The sequence below is a fragment of the Nomascus leucogenys genome, chromosome 16, assembly GCF_006542625.1.
Source record: "Nomascus leucogenys isolate Asia chromosome 16, Asia_NLE_v1, whole genome shotgun sequence".
Lineage (NCBI taxonomy): Eukaryota > Metazoa > Chordata > Mammalia > Primates > Hylobatidae > Nomascus > Nomascus leucogenys.
In genome coordinates, this window is record NC_044396.1 from 50864562 (window position 1) to 50883903 (window position 19342).

Below are 19342 nucleotides of genomic sequence, written 5' to 3' on the forward strand. Positions count from 1 at the left end.
GCTGATACAAATTGCCAAAGTTCATCACTAATCCTCCAATATGGTGATTTTCAAACTTTTTATTTTTTATTTATTTATTCCAAAAATCTTAGGACCCTCAAGAATTTTGCAAAATCTCCTCTGTTTATGTGGCAAATCACATTTATTGATTTGTGTATATTGAACCAAACTTACACCCCAGCAATAAAGTGGTACAAAAGTTCTAGAATTCTATTCACATTTCCTTCTCATTGTATTCTTTACTTTTCTTTCCCTTTAAAAGCTTAAAGTGCATAACAAGAATAAGTACCTGATTTCCCTGGGGTTCCTTCAATCTGTAATGCTCTTCCTCATACTCCTCATACATACCACATCCATTCATTCATTCATCAAAAAGTATACTGCTAGGCACTGAACAGGTGCTAATAAAGAAGAATATATGGTTCCCTTCCTTAAGGAATGAAGAGAAGAATAAAGATAGCGATGACGTTTCAGAAGGAAAATCTACAAGACTCAGTATCATCAGAAGTATCATAAAAAGGAATAAAGATGATTCTCAGCCTTGCTAAAAGACTAAGTAGATGATGATGCCTTTGACACACAGGAATTTGAAAGGCTTGTCTGGAATGTTTAAAACTGGTTTTAGAATGTTAAATGTATAATTCCCTCTGGATAGTCTAGTTGAGTTGCCCAAAAAGAAATTATTAAATAGAAGTACTCATTAGTATCTGAGTAACCATTATGTGGCAGGATCCAAGGACACTGAGTAAAATACAATCCCCGAACTCAAGGAACTTAAGACTTAGATGATAGAGAATACAAGTAAACAGGCACTTAAAAGAGAAACTCAGGTAAGAGACTGGAGGTGTAAGCACTAGATGGAACATGAAGGACCTTGTATGCCACTCTTAGGAGACTGGATTTCTCGAGGCAATGGGCAGCCATGGATTTTAAACAGGGAATGCTTGATTACATTTACATTTTAGAAAGAACGCTCTAGCTTCAAGGAAGATAATGGGTTGCAGGAGGCAAAAATGAAAGACAAAGTGAACAAATAAGACGCTGTTGCAGAAATCTGAACAAGATTTGACAGCTTCCAAGACCTACAAAGATTGAGGGAAGAGATATGTAATAGTAATATTTGCGACTCTGACTTTCCTAGACAACACTCAAAGTACAATGCTAATCCCTGAACTATTTTTAACCATAATAACAAAATAATACTAGCATCAAGCAAGTATAAAGCATTACCTGATGGCCGAGCATTATGCTATCTCATCTCTTATTCTGTATCAAACTGTGGGAACCACAGTTGAGGAATGTATCTTTTTTTTTCTATAACCACTTGAATTTCACATGCTACGGGAAATAAGTAACATAATTTAAATACAGCATATTCTAAAGAAAAGCAAATTGAACAGATCCAAGCAGCAAAGTTCCTCTAGGATTATGCAATCACTTCATTAGCCAAAAAGCTTACAATCTATAGATCCTATGTATTGTTAGGAGAGAAAGCTTTCCATAAATCTCTAATTACAGGGCCCTGAATTCATAAGGGGAGACAATGTGTCCAGACTACCCTGTGTCACCAGCTGTAAGTCACACATGAGACAATTCTTACAAATAAGACTGAAGCTGAAGGTTTCTGGGAAAGCCCCTTCCCTGCTTCTTCTTTTCTTCCTCCTGCCTGGAATGTAGACATAAAGCTGGGGCTGTAGCAGCCCTGTTGTAGCCATGAGATAATAAGCATGAGGACAAAGCATATGCTAAGGATGAGAGAGTACAGGAAAAGAAGCCTGAGACATGGCTGTTCCTTTGTTGCTACTGTACCAGCAGATTTTTTGTTAAGGGAGAATAATAAATCCCTCTGTAGTTAAGTAACTTTAGGCTAAACATAGTCATAATTTATACACTCTGAATCCCTTATAGAATAAGACCTAGGCTACTTCACATTGCATAAGATGCTTCTCACCATCAGCTCCATTTAACTATCCAACCTCATTTCATTCTGTTCTCTGTCCCATATTTTCCATTCCAATAATTCTAAATCTTGTCAGATGAGTACACCCCAATGAGCTGTTTTTACCTTTCTACCTGTCATCCCCTTGACTCTCCCTTATCACTCCATTTCTTCACCAAATTAACTCTTTGTCAGCATTCCAGATTTCCTGGCTCCACTGGCTGAGGAAGATGCCCTGCCTTCTTTTCACATTACCCCATGCACCAGTCAGTACAATGAGTGTGCTATATTACAGCTATTTATTTATATATTTGTCTTCCCAACTACACTACTGACCCCTCAAAAAGGAAAAAGTATCTTAGTTCTTTTGGCATTCTTAGATCCTGGCACAGTACTGGGTCAACTGGGGATGCTCAGTGAATGCTTGTTGAATGAATTAGATTTGCATAAAACATGACTTATTAATTAGTAAAAGTGATTACATAATACAGACTGTTGAACGACCCCTTTAACATCAAAAACTCATTCTCATCCATAAATTTGTCCTAAAAATGTCCAGGCTGTAGTGCAGTGCTGCAATCATAGCTAACTGTGGCCCTGAACTCCTGGGCTCAAGCAATCCTCCCGCCTCAGTTTCCCAAGTAGCTAGGACTACAAGTCCAAGGCACCACATCTGGATAATTTTTTTCTTTTTTGGTAGAGAAAGAGTCTCACTATGTTGCTCAGACTGGCCTTGAACTCCTGGGCTCCTTTACCCTCGATGCTCTGGCCTCTCTAAGGGTTGAGATTACAGGCGTGATCTACCACATCCAGCCTCATTTCTGCTTTTAAGCAGAAAAGCTGCAAAGAGCTGTAAGTCCTAAAGACACTTGACAAAGCCATCCTCATCTGCCTTAAAGGATTAATCTCACTTCTAATGGGAAGTCAGAAATGAAAACTAGGCCAGGCATGGTAGCTCACGCCTGTAATCCCAGCACTTTGGGAGGCCAAGGTGGGTGAATCACCTGAGGTCAGGAGTTCGAGACCAGCCTGACCAACATGGAGAAACCCCATCTCTACTAAAAATACAAAATTAGCCGGGCGTGGTGGCACATGACTGTAATCCCAGATACTCAGGGGGCTGAGGCAGGAGAATCGCTTGAACCCAGAAGGCGGAGGTTGTGGTGAGCCGAGATGGCACCATTGCACTCCAGCCTGGGCAACAAGAGCAAAACCCCGTCTCAAAAAAAAGAAAAGAAAAAGAAATGAAAACTAAACAGATGATCAAAGAATAAATTTTGTTATATGTTATTAGCAAAACCTGTCAAAACAAGGGTAAGCAAAGAAGTAAAATCTCCATACCTGTCACATTGCTGCATTATGGAAATTTCTTTGATTATTTCCTGAAGATCTGATTCAACAGGTACTTGTTTAATTGCGACAACTTGACCAGATTCCTTGTGTATTGCCTTAAATACACTTCCATAAGACCTAAAAGAAACCAAGACATTATTTTTTTCCTATCAAACATTGTAACTATAAGATTAAAAGACTACTATGAGTTTTCTGTGGATAGTCTTTTCTAGCTTAAAACACTATTTAAATGATTAAAAAAATCAAAGTAAACAAGTAACAATTTTAAAAGGTAATTAATTATATCTTAGCTTTACTGCTTCAACTACAGACTTAAAATGATCAAGTTAACATATAATGAGTAGCTATTTTTCTTATGAATGAAACACATTTTGTCAACTCAAACAAATGCAGCATTAAGAAGATATAAATGGAAATTAAAAGAATGAAATGTAGATTAAAAAATAGCCAAAGCCTCAAATTAGGAGAAAAGGCCGATCTCAAGGAAAATAACCCTCAGAATATCAAAAAGTCACACCTCTGTTCAGAGTACCTTAACAGTTAAAACCCTCAGCTGGGGACCACATTAACATCAAAGTTAGAGAAGCAAGAAATCTGCAGCCATCTGCTTCTACCTGATTTACAGATCCAAGGTCTCTTTTTAAAAAGTTCCTCTCATTACCTTTTCCTCAAGAGAAAAACTACAAACTCACAGGTAAATAAAATGAGGAACAGGGTCTAATAGTCACTTGCCCAAAACCTGTCTCTGCTACAACTCCTGGAACTTTGCCAACTGAATATTCACGTGTTTTAAAAAGCAAAAACAAAGAAGGAAGAAGCCATTTGTATCTTAGTATGAACTTAAAAACGAGGTTAAACACTACTATGTACTGAGTTCTTACTATAAACCAGGTCCTATGCTAGGTATTTTACATGCATTATGAAATTCAACCCTCACATTCATAAGGAAAAACACTATTATCGTCATTAAAAGATGAGAAACAGACCAGTAGGGCCAGAATTCAAACACATTCCCACCCCCAAAATCATGTTTTTCTCACCATATTTTTCTACAGAAGAGAAAGAAGAGCAACCCAATGGAAGACATTGAATGTTTCCTAATATTAGAAATCTGTGCAGAAGCCTTTCCAAATTTATAATCTTTTAAAATAAGTGAAAAAGAGACAAATAAGTGATAAAGCGGCTACTTCAATAAAATACATTTTATCCTCTCCTCTGTTTCTTTGGGCTCTCTGAAGTCATTTAATTTGGTTTGGTACCCAAAGTCACATTGGGCTGAGTGTGGGGGAATGTATGTGTGTGTACCTCTCCTTGAAAGCCATATGTGTGTATGTGTGTATATTCCCTCAAAAGCTAACATAGAATTCAGTGCTAGATCATCTACTGTCAATTAGGCAACACCATCACTCCTTTCTAAGGATTCCTCAGCACTACGAAAGAGAAGCTGCAATCCCCACTTCCCAGAATCCCCTTCCCTGAATGGTTCCTCATTAAAAGTCTGCCAGTGAGAAAAACATGTATGTGTGAATGCCAAAAGGAGAAAGCATTTTTTCTCCAGATACAGTTGTAGCAGATGGACTGACAGATATGAAGTGCACAGCAGCTTCCTGATGAGCTTCCAACAGCCACCACTGCTGCAGACTGAGGTAGTTGGTGGGAGTTTCTCAAGACTGCAGGATTCCAGCAGATTCCCAGAGAGCTTTTGAGAAACACCCACTTCAGTGCTTCAGGCTGAGATCTTCAATGCTGACCTCGACCTTCAACCTCTGGCAACAGTTTTCATGAGCTTTGCATCCCTAGCCCCTCCACAATTCATTTGAGCTCCTAACTTTATTACTAAACTCTTTATATCTAGAGTACATAGAGTAGCTTCTCTTTTCCTGACTATACCTTGATAGCAATATAGTTTTTGGTAGAAGAAGTGGTTCCAAGGGAAAGAATCTTAAAGATGAGAATCTTGAATTAGTTCTTTCTTAGATGTTGATATGATTTGGCTGTGCCCCCACCCAAATCTCATCTTGTAGCTCCCATAATTCCCACATGTTGTGGCAGGGACTCAGTGGGAGATGACTGAATCATGGGGGCAGGTCTTTCCCAAGCTGTTCTCATGATAGTGAATGGGTCTCACAAGATCTGATGGTTTTAAAAATGGGAGTTTGTCTGCACAAGCTCTCTCTTTGCCCACTGCCATCCATGTACGATGTGACCTGATCTTCCTTGCCTTCCGCCATGATTGTGAGGCCTCCCTACCCACGTAGAACTGTAGGTCAAATAAACCTCTTTCTTTTGTAAATTGCCCAGTCCCGGGTATGTCTTTACCAACAGTGTGAAAACAGACTAATACAGATGTGTAACAGTAATGACTTCAATAGAAGTAACAAATAGAATACTGATGGTCTATGGCATTCAGTGGCAGTTATTTAAATTATCACCCTTAGTTGCCTGGAGTCTAAGAAAAGCTTTAGAAGACCAAATAGCTGTATCAATACAATGTATGGTGAAAATAAAGTATAAGGACTATAGAATGGGCTGCTGCCTCCGCCTGCACTGGAAAAGTTACAGAACAAACACAGCAAGCTAAAGGCTTAAATGTCCAGCTCAAGACTGAGAGAACCAGAAAACTTCTGAATTTCTTAATTCTTACAGAAACAGGGTTGAGATTTCTGTAAAACAAACTCTAGGTATATTCTTACTGGAAGCTGAATTACATTGCAAGTTGAATTCACATCAGCACCAGGTCTGTTATGTTAAAGTTAAGGCATGTAACGGTAAAGAGAAGTACCTAGAGAACTGGTATTAGGATATTTAGATAGATTCTCATTAATCTGAGTACCTTGAATCCCCAAATCCTATCAAGCCTCCCTTGCTACCAAAGCAACTCTGCCCTCCTGTCTGAGAAAATTAACCTTACAATGCCTGAAGACTCTACCGCCTGAGGCAGTCACTTTTCAGGAGAATGGAGTGGTCCTCCAGACCACTCCACCACCACCTCTCACTGCTTCCAGACCCAAAGTTATACTCAACTCCCATAGACACCAGGGAGACAAGTATAAAATTTAACCCAAGCAGCTACTATTCACGCTAAAAAGGTTGCAAGATTTTGCCAATTTTTATCAGAACCCTAAAGAATATGTGTGAGAACAAATTCTAAGATTTCCAGAGAGGAAGAAATGTACTGATATGGATGGACCAGAATGTCTGGTCTGATGGACTGATATGGTCTGGACCAGAAATTCCAGACTCAGCATGTTAGCTCAAACAGTTGGGGGTATCCCTAACAGTTACTCAGCCAGTTAACTGAAACCTGGACTCAACAGTGGCCCATATTAAGTGAGATGCTAAGTGAGCCTCAGTACACACCAAAGGAAGCATATCAAAGGCTCAACGAAATGGGATACTAGAATGGATACATATTATAAGTGTCATGCTCACATACTCCCTAACTATGTTGACAAAAAGGGTCCAGAGGATACCAGCATCGATCGAAGCTCTATTAGTGCAGGGGAAAGATGACAAATATGCCAACAGTGAAACTAGCTCCTTGAGTTTAATAGATAACAGGATCCCAACACAAGAGAAGTGGCAACAGCTATTCACCTGAGACAAGGTGGGAACAGTTACCATAATGAGTAACAAAGCAAGGCTGAATTACAGTTTCCTTTTATTGTACATCTAGGTCTTGATTATTAAAGTTACACTAGCTTCATTTAAAAAAAAACTATAATTAACTGTCCTTTAAACACTGTATAAAACATACTTGGAACCTTTCTGGAGGGGAGGAGGTGAAATACACACAATATAAAATTCACTATTTTAAAGTGTACAATTCAATGGCATTTAGTGCATTCACAATGCTGTGCAACCATTATCTGTATGTAGTTCCAAAATATATAGAATCTGCTTTCTGTCTCCACACATTTATCTATTCTAAATACTTCATATAAATGAAATCATACAATATGTGACCTTTTATATCTGGCTTCTTCCTTCACTTAGCATAATATTTTGTAGGTCCGACTACACTGTAAAATGTATCAGTACTTCACTACTTTCTATAGCTAAAAGGTCACTGTACAGACACATCACATTTTGTTTATTCATCTGGGATAGCAGATGGACATTTGAGTTATTTCCACATTTTGGCTACTGTAAATAATACGCTATGAGTTGGCACCTTTATAATTAACAGTTATTTAATAATTTCTCTATCACTGGCTATATATCTTCCTTCTTATTCCAAATCTTCTGTGTTTTCACTCTATTTTCTTTAGTCAACACTGTAAGAGGATTAACTATTTTACTGATCTCTTCAAAAGCTTATATAATACAAACATATACATATATCTTTTTTTTTTTTTTTTTTTTTTTTTTTGAGACAGAGTCATGCTCTGTCACCCAGGCTGGAGTGCAATGGCACAATCTCGGCTCACTGCAACCTCTGCCTCCTGGTTTCAAGCAATTCTCCTGTCTCCGCCTTCCAAGTAGCTGGGATTACAGGCACATGCCACCATACCCAGCTAATTTTTGTATTTTTAGTAGAGATGGTGTTTCACCATATTGGTCAAGCTGGTCTCGAATTCCTGACCTCAAGTGATCCACCCACCTCGGCCTCCCAAAATGCTGGGATTACGGGCATGTAAGCCACTGCACCTGGCCCATATTTATCATTTCTAATTTTTTTTCTATCTCATTGATTTCAGCTTTTTCTTTAATTCAATCTTCAGTTTCTTTTGGTATGTTTCATAATTTTTCTAAGTTCTTTAAGTAAGCACTAAGTTTATTTTTTGCCTTTCTTCATTAGTAATGAAAGAATTTAGAACTAAAACTTTTCTCTTAATTAGTTTTGCTGTATTCCATAGATACTGGCACCATGTGTTCTCCTTTTCATTGTTTTATAGATAATTTATAATATCCTCTTCAATCAACGGGTTACTTCAGATTATGTTTCCTAATTTCCAGTTGGTGTGGATTTTGTCATATTATAATTACTTATTTCTAATTTAGTGAGTATAATCAGTGATATGGTTTGCATATTTGTCCTCTCCAAATCTCATTTTGAAATGTAATCCCTAATGCTGGAGATGGAAACTGTTAGGAGATGTTTGGGTCATAGGGGCAGTTTCCTCATGGCTTGATGCTGTCCTTGAGATGGTAAGTGAGTTCTCACAGGATGTGCTTGTTTAAAACGGTGTGGCAGGCTGGGTGCAGTGGCTCACGCTTGTCATCCCAACACTTTGGGAGGCCAAGGTGGGCATATCACCTGAGGTCAGGAGTTCGAGACCAGCCTGGTCAACATTGTGAAACCTCATCTCTACTAAAAATATGAAAATTAGCTGGACGTGGTGGCAGGCACCTGTAATCCCAGCTACTCGGGAGGTTGAGGCAAGAGAATCCCTTGGACCCAGGAGGAGGTTGCAGTGAGCTGCGATCGCGCCACTGCACTCCAGGCTGGATGACGAAAGTGAAATTCTGTCTCAGAAAAATTTAAAAATAAAAAAAAATAAAACTGTGTGGCACCTCCCCTGCCCTATCTTGCTCCTGCTCTCACCATTTGAGACGTCTGCTCCCCCTTTGCCTTCTTCCATGACTATAACCTTCCTGAAGCCCTCACCAGAAGTGGATGCTGGCACCGTGCTTTTTGTAGTGTCTGCAGAACCGTGAGCCAATCAAATTGTTCTTTATAAATCACCCAGCCTAAGGTATTTTTCTTATAACAACACAAGAACAGCTTAATACAATCAGAAAATGTGACCTGTAAAAATCTCTTATTTTTTAGAATTTGTAACTTTTCTTTTATCAATGGTCCTTTGAACATACACCAAAAAAGCAGGTCTGCAAGAATATCTATGTATAGTTATATAGACATACAGGTACTTTATATATTTTTACTTTATATATATTTACATTTCTATAAAATCAAGTTTATTCATCATAATGTTTAATCCCTCTATGTCCTCTTTTTTCTATTATATCTGTCCAATTCTAAAAGAGATACATTGAAATCTCCCATACAATTATACTTTTATTAGATGCCTCTGACATCACTAATAGCTTTTCTGTCATAAATTTAGCTGCCATGTTGTCTGACGTTTTGTTATAAACTGTCTTTGATATCGCTACCTAATATATCTCTTTATTTAGTTGAAATCTTTTAAACTTTAATGTATCTAATATAAATATTGCTACTATTTTTTTATTTGTACATTTATCTATAATATTTTTTATAAGAAATATCCTTATAGGCTATGCACAGTGGCCCACACCTATAATCCTAACAATTTGGGAGGCCAAGGAAGGAGGATCAATTGAGGCCAGGAGTTGAAGACCAGCCTGGGTAACATAGCAAGATCCCATCTCTATTAATAATAAATAAATAGCCTTATATTTCCATTATTTGTTTTACTTGCATCTCCTATAAACAGAATATAGGTAGGTTTCACATGTTCATTTACTCTAACAGTTTGTCTTTTAAAGGGAGAATTAACATTTACTGAAAAATACACTTGATTTTATTCCTTCCATCATGTTTAGCTTATTTTTATTTTTTATTTTTATTTTTTTTTTGAGACGGAGCTTCACTTGTGTTGTCCAGGCTAGAGTGCAATGGCGTGATCTCAGCTCACCGCAACCTTCACCTTCCGGGTTCAAGCGATTCTCCTGCCTCAGCTTCCCGAATAGCTGGGATTACAGCCCTACCACGCCTGGCTAATTTTGTATTTTTAGTAGAGATGGGGTTTCTCCATGCTGGTCAGGCTGGTCTTGAACTTCCAACCTCAAGTGATCCGTCCACCTCAGCCTCCCAAAGTGCTGGGACTGCAGGCGTGAGTCACCGTGCCCGGCCTAGCTTATTATTTTACCTTTTTATTTTCTCTATTTCCTTATCCTTGTTCTGGCTGATCTATAAGCTTCTTTTAATTCTGTTTTATACCTTTATTATTTTGGAAATTTTCTTATACTTTGCCATTCCATTAAACGTTCCCTACCTTTCTCTCTGCTCAAACCGGGACATGTTTCTCTACTATTATTTTGAAACCATGTCAACTATGCTTCTGCCTATACAAACTGTTTCCCTAAGATATTCTTGTCATATCAACTACTTACCTTTTCCAAAATAAAATGAGCCCCAAGATCTAAAAGGATGGCCTAATGGTCACTTGCCTAACAAAGTCAAAACCTTCAAGCATATTAATAAGAATGCCGTAAGGGATGAACTAACAAACCTCTTGAAAATCATTTCACAGCACATTTCTTGCTTTTCCCTTATATACATGGCCTACTTTCTCTGAAAAAACACTATTACCAGATTTAGCACAAACTAATCTTTAAAATTCAATATCACCTGCCAAATTCAATTACTATTAAATACTATTCAATTCATACAAATATACTCTAGTTGAAAGCTTAATATCATATAATATTTTTTAAATTGTTCTGAAATTATTTACATGCTTTCATATTTTTTGTACTTACCCTTCTCCAAGCTTCTCTAATACATCAAAAACTTCTTCAGGCTGCTTAGTCAAACTGTCTTCACTCAGCTTTTTTAGTTTACTGATTTAAAAAAGAAAGAAGAAAGAAAATATTTTCTTTAAAGACCTTTCACAAAATTTTTAATTTTTAAAATTTTACAAAGTTTTTAATTTTATTTTAATATATTCAGAAGACTCAAACAATATATATATAGTAAACATTCTTTGAAGCCCTGTTCCTCATGTGCCCAGCAACACCTCCAAAAATAATCACTTTTATTAGTTTTTTGTGAAACCTTTATACAAATAAGAATACATATTCTTAATTCCTCCCCTTTGAATATAAGAAGCATATACACACCCTTCTGTATAAATATTGCCACATTGTCTACTGTTTTCTCTTGACAAAACTATGTTAGAGATCTTTCCATACAGGTTAATCATCCATAATTCAAAAATCTGAAATCCAAAATGCTCCAAGACCTGAACTTTTTGAGCACCAACATGATATCCACAATGGAAAATTCCACACCTGACCTCATGTAATGAGTCACAGTCAAACTGTAAGCACATAACACAATTCAAGGAAAAAAGATCCTCCCCAGCCCCCTTCAGCTCCGACATATCTTTTCCATGCATGTACAGATTCTCCCACCCAAGCACATCCAAAGAAGGGTAATAAAATGGCACAGGTACAGGCCAGACGCACCAATGATAGGTTCCCCACGATGCCCCACACGGAGCCAAGACTGTGCATTACTCACTGTGGGTTTTTTTGCTTATTCTCTGCCTTGTGGCATAAAGACAATGTTGAAAATCTGAGTAAGTGACAGAAAAAGAGGAAGCATTTATGCTTATCTCTAGCACAAAAAGTCAAGCTGCTGGATAAACTGGAAAGCAGTGTGGGAAATGTCTTACAAAAGAGCATGGTGTTGGAATGACCACCATATACAACCTGAAGAAACAGAAGGATAAATTGTTGAAGTTCTATGCTGAAGTGTCAATGAACAGAAGTTAATGAAAAATTTTTTTTAATTGCAGAAAACCAAAATGAAGATCTCAAATGTGTACTGAAAGAGTAAATCTGTCAGCACGGCAGAGAAAACATACTTAATGGTATGGTGCTCATGAAACAAGCAAAGATATATCATGATGAACTGAAAATGGAAGGGAACTGTGAATATTCAACAGGCTGATAGCAGAAATTTAAGAAAAGACGCATGAATTTTTTAAAGATTTGTGCTGATAAAGCAACTGCTGATCATGAAGCAGCAGAAAAATTCATTGACAAGTTTGTCAAGGCCATCATTGATGAAAATCTGACACCAGAACAAGTCTATAATGCTGATGAAACGTCACAGATTAGTATCAGTTCCCAAGAAAGACTCTGACTACAGCCCCTACAGGATAAGAATGCCGTGGACAGAGTAACTGTGCTGGGAGGTGCTAATGCAGAAGGCACACTAAGTGTAAACCTGCTGTGTGGGAAAGATTGGGTTCATTATTAGACTAACAAAAAGGCATGGGTCACTAGGGACATCTTTTCTGATTGGTTTCACAAACATTTTGTAGCAGTGGTTCGGGTTTCCTGCAGGGAAGCTAGTCTGGATGATGACTACAAGATTTTGTTACTCCTTGACAACTGTTCTGCTCACCCTCCAGCTGAGAAATCTCATTAAAAATAATGTTTATTCCATGTACTTTCCCCCAAACGTGACTGACTTCATTAATTCAGCAAGTGAGCAGGGTATCCTCAGATCAATAAAGAATAAATATAAAAACACTTTCTGAACAGCCTACTTGCAGCAGTGAACAGAAATATAAGCGTGGAAGGTTTTCAAAAGCAGTTTAGCATTTAGAATGCTGTATATGCTATTGTCGATGACTGGAACACAGTATCTAAAGACACAGTTGTGCATACCTGGCACAATCTCTAGCTTGCAACTATGTTCAGTAATGATGATGAACAAGGCAGTGACTTTGAAGGATTCTGTACGTCAAGATAAAAAAAAAAAAAATAGGCTGGGCACGGTGGCTCACACCTGTAATCCCAGCACTTTGGGAGGCCAAGGCGGGTGGATAACGAGGTCAGGAGATCGAGACCATCCTGGCTAACATGGTGAAACCCCGTCTCTACTAAAAATACAAAAAATAAGCCAGGTATGGTGGTGGGTGCCTGTAGTCCCAGCTACTTGGGAGGCTGAGGCAGGAGAATGGTGTGAACCCAGGAGGCGGAGCTTGCCGTGAGCCGAGATCGTGCGACTGCACTCCAGCCTGGGCGACAGAGCAAGACTCTGCCTCAAAAATATAAATTAATTAAAAATTTAAAAAATAAATTTTTTTCAGAGTCTGTCAGTAAGTTGGAAGAAATGGATATCAAATAAGTTTTTAACGCTGATAAGGAGTCTCCAGCTGCTCATTCATTGACCAATGGTAAAATAGCAGAAATGGGCTGGGCACAGTGGCTCACGCCTGTATTCCAGCACTTTGGGAGGCCGAGGTAGGTGTATCCCTTGAGCTCAGGAGTATGAGACCAGCCTGGGCAAACACGGCAAAACCTTGTCTCTATTAAAAAATACAAAACGTTTGGTGGGCATGATGGCACATGCCTGTGGTCCCAGCTACTTGGGAGACTGAGCCTGGGAGGTGGAGGTTGCAGTGAGCCGAGATCACGCCACTGCACTCCAGCCTGGGTGGCAGAGTTAGACCCTATCTCAAAAAAAGAAAAAAGAAATAGCAGAAATGGTTCTGAATCAAGGTTATGGTAGTAGTAATGACAATGAAGATGATGTTAACATTGCAGAAAAAGTGCCAGAAGACGACATGGTGTGATGGGCTTATTTTAGGACTAAAGTAGAGTGCATTCTTAACAGAACAAGAAATAACATCACTTTATAACATCAAAGAGAGACTTCTAAGACACAAGCCATTGTTAATGAGGCAGACGATTCTAGAGGAAACATTTTAAAAAGCCATCCAGCAGAATGTTTCCTTATCCCTAGCGGACCTATTTCCTGGTCCCTCAGCTGCTTCTGATGTTTCTTCTCACCTAAAAAAAAAAACCACACAGTGTATAGTAGTAACCTTTCAATCAAAAATCAGCATCATAGGTGAAAACTAAAAGCCTGCCGTTGTTTGTTGTTCCTGTTGTTTAAAAGCTGATACAGGTATTCTGGTAATGCTACTGTGCTATTTCATTACCCTGAACATATTTTTCTTTCCACTGTATTAATGTTATGCCATGTTTTTTGCAGTTAAGTATTTATGCATGAGCAAGTATAAGAAAATGATTGCTTATCAGTAGCATGTAAATTCAGAGTCAGAAATGAAGGTGATGCCAAACAACTCCACAGACTGTCCACATGGGTGGCTGAGATAGTGACACCTTTGCTTTGTGATGGTTCAATGTACGCAAACTTTGTTTCATGCAGAAAATTACTTAAAATATTGTATAACATTACCTACAGGCTATGTGCATAAGGTATATACAAAACAAATTTCAGGTTTGGCCTTGGGTCCCAGCCCCAAAATATCTCATTATGTATATGCAAATACTCCAAAAAACAAACAAAAAAAAATTCAGAAATCTGAAACATTTATGGTCCCAAGCATCTCAGATAAGGGTTTCTCAACCTGAATAAAGCATCAATGTTCTTTTTTACAGCTGCATCCTGTTCAATTACAGAGATACAGCATATCTTACTTGCCCAGTCTCTTGCTTATGGACATCCAGGTTCTCTTTTGATACGATAAACAATGCTGCAATGAGTAACCTTATATATAAGTCAATGAATGAATATATATAACCTTATATATAAGTCAATGAATGAATAAGTCATGTGCTAGTATATATGTATAAATTCCCAGAAATGAAACTGAGAATACAGACACATTCACACACACATAAATATAAAGGTAGATATACTGACAAACAAGTATATAATCATGTAATAATATAATTTTAATAATGTAGTATAACATAAGATCACTATTGTAATAACTATATGGTAATTATTAAAATTATTGATTACATTATGGTATATTTTACCTATTATAATTGTATGTTATATAAATATATATACATATATACTGATTTCAGCAGGTTGTCCTCCATAGAGTTTTTACCAATTTATTCTCCAACAAGTAATACATTACAGCCCTTCTTTCCCACAGTTCCACCAATAGAGTATTTAATGAAATTATTTGGATTTTAGCCAATCTGTGATGAAAACTTATTAGCTCAGTGTAGACTTAACTTGTATTATTATGAGTGAAGTTGACCATCTTTTCATATGATTAAGAAACTAAATCACCTGCTTGTTCTCTGCTCATTTTTCCACTGGGTTTTCAGTCCTTTTCTTATCTGTATATAAAGGAAACTAGCCCTTTTTTTGAGATTATAAACATTTTCATTTGGATTTTGACTTCACTTATAAGTTTTTAATTTTGCAGTCTATTTGATTTTTTGCCATACAAAAAATGTCATTATTTTGTTTTTGCAAATGAGTAGATGGTAATACCATTTACTAAGGTAAGAAACACAGGAAAAAAAAAAGTCTGCAGGGGAACAAGATGGGCTCAATTCTAGTCAACTAAAAGTAGATTTCCGGTAAGCAACTGGATTTACAAATCTCAGGAGAGATTTGAACTAGAAATATAATTTCTGGTGTCATCAGCACATAGCTTAAAGCCTTCAGAAGAGACAAAATCATCAAGAAAATGTCTAAGAAAAAGTAAGAGTCAAACACAAAACACGTATCAAGGAAACATCAATATTTCAGAAATGAGGTCATGAAGCACAAGAAGGTAATATTTGGCTACATCAAAAGCTGCCAAAAGTTCAAGCAGCTTCAAAGTTTAAGTATCCATTGTAGAACTTCCACTTCTAGCCACCAGGTGTGACAGGAAGCAGAATTATCTGTCAGCTGTAAATAGCTACAAAACTCAACAAAATGTAAGAAACTATTTTCAGATGCTGGCTATTAGGCATTCCAGAACTGGATATACTGAGGTCCCCAAGAGAAGGAGAAGAAATAAGATGAGCCCTGCCATCGCCCAGGCTTTAGATCTAGAGACTATGTCAGACTGTAGCACAGGAAAAGAAGAACTCAAAGAGAACCAAGCAATTTTGCTGAGTTGAAGAAATAGAGCTTAGAGTTTGGTGAGGAATCAAGGCAAATAGAAATTCCATTACAGAGTATCGGGAGAAGGGAGCTATGCAAGGAAAACGTTCAGCAGTCTATCCAGAGGTTTCCATGAAATGCCAATCTGTGCATACTTACAAAACACTCCTCAAAGCCCAGCAAAACCAGTTTCTTAAGGGGAAAAAAAATGACCAGGGAGCAATAAAAAGCAAAATTCCCAGACGAGGCAATTTATCACAAAATATCACAAGGCAGGGAATCTTTCCCACTATCCAGAGTTGAAAGAACTCCACGAATATAAAGGTCATTCAGAAAAGAACTCAGAACAGCATTATTTTAGAAAGGAGATTATATTACCAAAAGATAAAGGATATTCCAGATTCTCCCTAGAGGAGCTTAAAAACTAACCTCAAAAGCATCAAGCCAAACCACAAGACAACTTTCTTAACTGCCTACCAGAATAAGTCTGTAACTTCTTAAGCAAAACAAAATTCAACATTCACAAATGTAAAATTAACAATGTCAAAAAAAAAATAAAAAATTATTAAACCTATGAGTAATCAGGAACTATAACTCATAAAGAGAAAAATTAGTCAATAAAACAGACCCAGAAACAACAGAGGTGGTGAAATTGATAAATATCTTATAAAAAACTCTTACGAATATACTTTCACATACTAACAGATGTTAAAGGAAATGGAAGGTAGGGGGAAAGATAAATGGAAATGTAAGAGATAAAAAATAAAATATTTGCTTTCGTTGCTGCAGCAGAAGCTGTGAGTATTTTCAAGGCTTCAGAAGAGGCTTGCCTCTAGTGTCCTCTGCTGTGGCAAAAAGAAGATCTGGCTGGACACCAATGAGACCAATGAAATCGGCCATGCCAACTCCTGTCAGCAGATCCAGAAGCTGATCAAAGATGGGCTGATTATCCATAAGCCTGTGACTGTCCGTTCCTGGGCTCACTGCCAGAAAAGCACCTTGGCCTGCCAGAAGGGCAGGTACATGGGCATAGGTAAACAAAAAGGGTACAGCCAATACTCAAATGCCAGAGAAGGTAACCTGGGTGAGGAGAATAGGAATTCTGCATCAGCTGCTCAAAGATACTGTGAATCTAAAAAGACTGATCACCACATGTATCACAGCCTGTACCTGAAGGTAAAGGGGAGTGTGTTCAAAAACAGGTGGATTCTCATGGAACACATCCACCTGCTGAAGGCACAAAGGCCCACAAGACGCTCCTGGCTGACCAGGCAGAGGCCTGCTGGTCTAAGATCAAGGAAGCATGTAAGTACCATGAAGAGCGCCTCCAGGCCAAGAAGGAAGAGAGCATCAAGACTTTGTCCAATGAGGAAGAGACGAGGAAATAAAGCTCCCCTTTTCTTCTCTGTACGTACTGGTCTTGGTGATTATACAGATCAATCATTAAAATACAACAAGGCCTTTATCTGCTAAAAAAAAATAAAATAAAATATCTGAAATAAAATTTTTGAATAAGATTAAAAGGAGATTAGACAGTACAGCACAAAAGATGAAATCATTTGAAAAGGAAAAAATGTTATTTAAATAAAGGAAGAAACAAAAAGCCTGACTCCCACATGAAAAAGAAACAAATGGGACGGGAAGTAAGGAAAGAAAAGTAAGGAAAGGAAGGAGGGAAATAAGAAGAAACATTTTCCAAATTTTATGTAAACCATAAACCCACACAGATGCATCAAATTCAACAAACTTGAAAAGATAAAACACACAAAGAGAGAGAGAAGGAGAGGGAGAGAGAGAGAGAACCAAGATATATGATGATCAAATTGCTGAACATCAGTGAGAAAGAATACTAAAAGCAGTCACAGGAAAGACATATAGGCATATCTCAGAGATACTGCAGGTTCGGTTCCAGACCACAACAATAAAGCAAATACCACAATAAAGCAAATAACACAAAAATGTTTGTTTTCCCAGGACATATAAATGTTTACACTATCCTGTAGTCTATTACGTGTACAATAGCATTATGTCTGAAAAAACAATGTACATATCTTAATATAAAAATAATGTTTGAGGTGAAGGATACCCACTATGCCCTGATGATTGTTACACGTTATATGCCTGTGTCAAAATATCTCATGTACCCAATATATGCACCTACTATGTATCCATAAAAATTAAAAATAAAAAAGATTTTAAACACTTTATTGCTAAAAATGCCAATGATCATCTGAGCCTACAACGAATCAAAATCTTTTTGCTGGTGGAGAGTCTCGCCTCTATGTTGATAGCTTCTGCCTGATCAGGGTGGTGGTTGCGAAAGGTTGGGTTAGCTGTGGAAATTTCTTAAAATAAGACAACAATGAAGTTTGCCACATCAATTAATTCTTCCTTCCCAAAAGATTTCTCTACAGCACGGGATGCTGTTTGATGCATCTTACTCAAAAGTAGAACTTTCAAAATTGGAATCAATCCTCTCAAACCCTGCCACTGCTTTCTCAATTAAGATTATGGAATATTCTAAATCCTTTTTTATTTCCAAGATGGCAGATTGAGGCTTTTAGTGGGCCTCATTCACTTGGAAATAGCAAGACAGTGTACAAAGGTCAACTCTGAGAGCTTTAATTCACAAAGGAGAACAGGAATCCACTGGAATTGAGACGGACACCCCAGATCCAAGGAAGACACACAAACACAAACAGCCCCTATGATGGCATCCAACTGATAAAAGTGAGGGAAGCCCAAGTATGCAAGACAGTCAGAAAGCCTCCTTCTGTGACTCACTTTTCCACTGGAGATCTGAGCAACCCAGGTCAAGAAAGAGCACTTTGTTTCTTCCAAGCCCTGGATCTAACTTGGGGACAAGCTGGTTTGGAGATGCTGTGAGGGACAGACACTCGGAAAAGCTACTGGCATTTCCCAGACGCAGGATGGAGAGCAGGACGCCATTTTAAATGTGGGTGCATGCAAGTCAACCATTCTTTGGCAACCCAGTAGCATGTCCACATAGGCTTCTGACTCTGGAGCAGGACAGAGGTCTTCACAGTCACACTGTAGTTGGTGCCTCAGCAGTAGGTGCTGGGATTGTGCTCTCCTCCACTGCAGGTCAAGGATGAGAGAAGAGCTGCTACAGCTATAGTTTCTCTCGGACAACCAGACTTGGAGCCAGATCCAGCTTAGCAACCTGGAACTGGTCTGCATGTGCCATGGCTGGTTGCCACGGCCTGTTCCCCTGAGAATGTGGTGCAGCAGGGCCCTCTCTGCTCTACTCCCTGGCAAAAATCCAGGCATTTGGAGCAACTGTTTGCCTGGACAAGCAGGCTGAACCACCTCACCCTTCATGGATATAGATCATGGCACAGTGGAGGCCTCTTTGCTCCACATGCAGGCAGATCTAGAGGTATTCAGAGCACCCCCTCACCTGCATCCGCAGTCTGAGTTGCCTTACCCTTCCTGTG

At 38.2% G+C, this 19342-nt stretch overlaps 1 protein-coding gene and 1 pseudogene across 1 annotated transcript in view; one reads left to right on the forward strand and one right to left on the reverse strand.

Moving 5' to 3' along the window:
- STK3 (serine/threonine kinase 3) overlaps window positions 1-19342 on the reverse strand; it is a 359556-nt gene that overhangs the window by 296803 nt on the left and 43411 nt on the right. The window contains exons 2-3 of the mRNA XM_030795127.1: window positions 10763-10843; window positions 3281-3409 (exon numbers count right to left, since the gene is read on the reverse strand). Of these exons, the coding sequence (XP_030650987.1) occupies window positions 3281-3409; window positions 10763-10843 (210 nt within the window). The remainder of the gene's footprint in view (window positions 1-3280; window positions 3410-10762; window positions 10844-19342) is intronic.
- Window positions 15481-17272, forward strand: LOC105739673 (annotated as a pseudogene).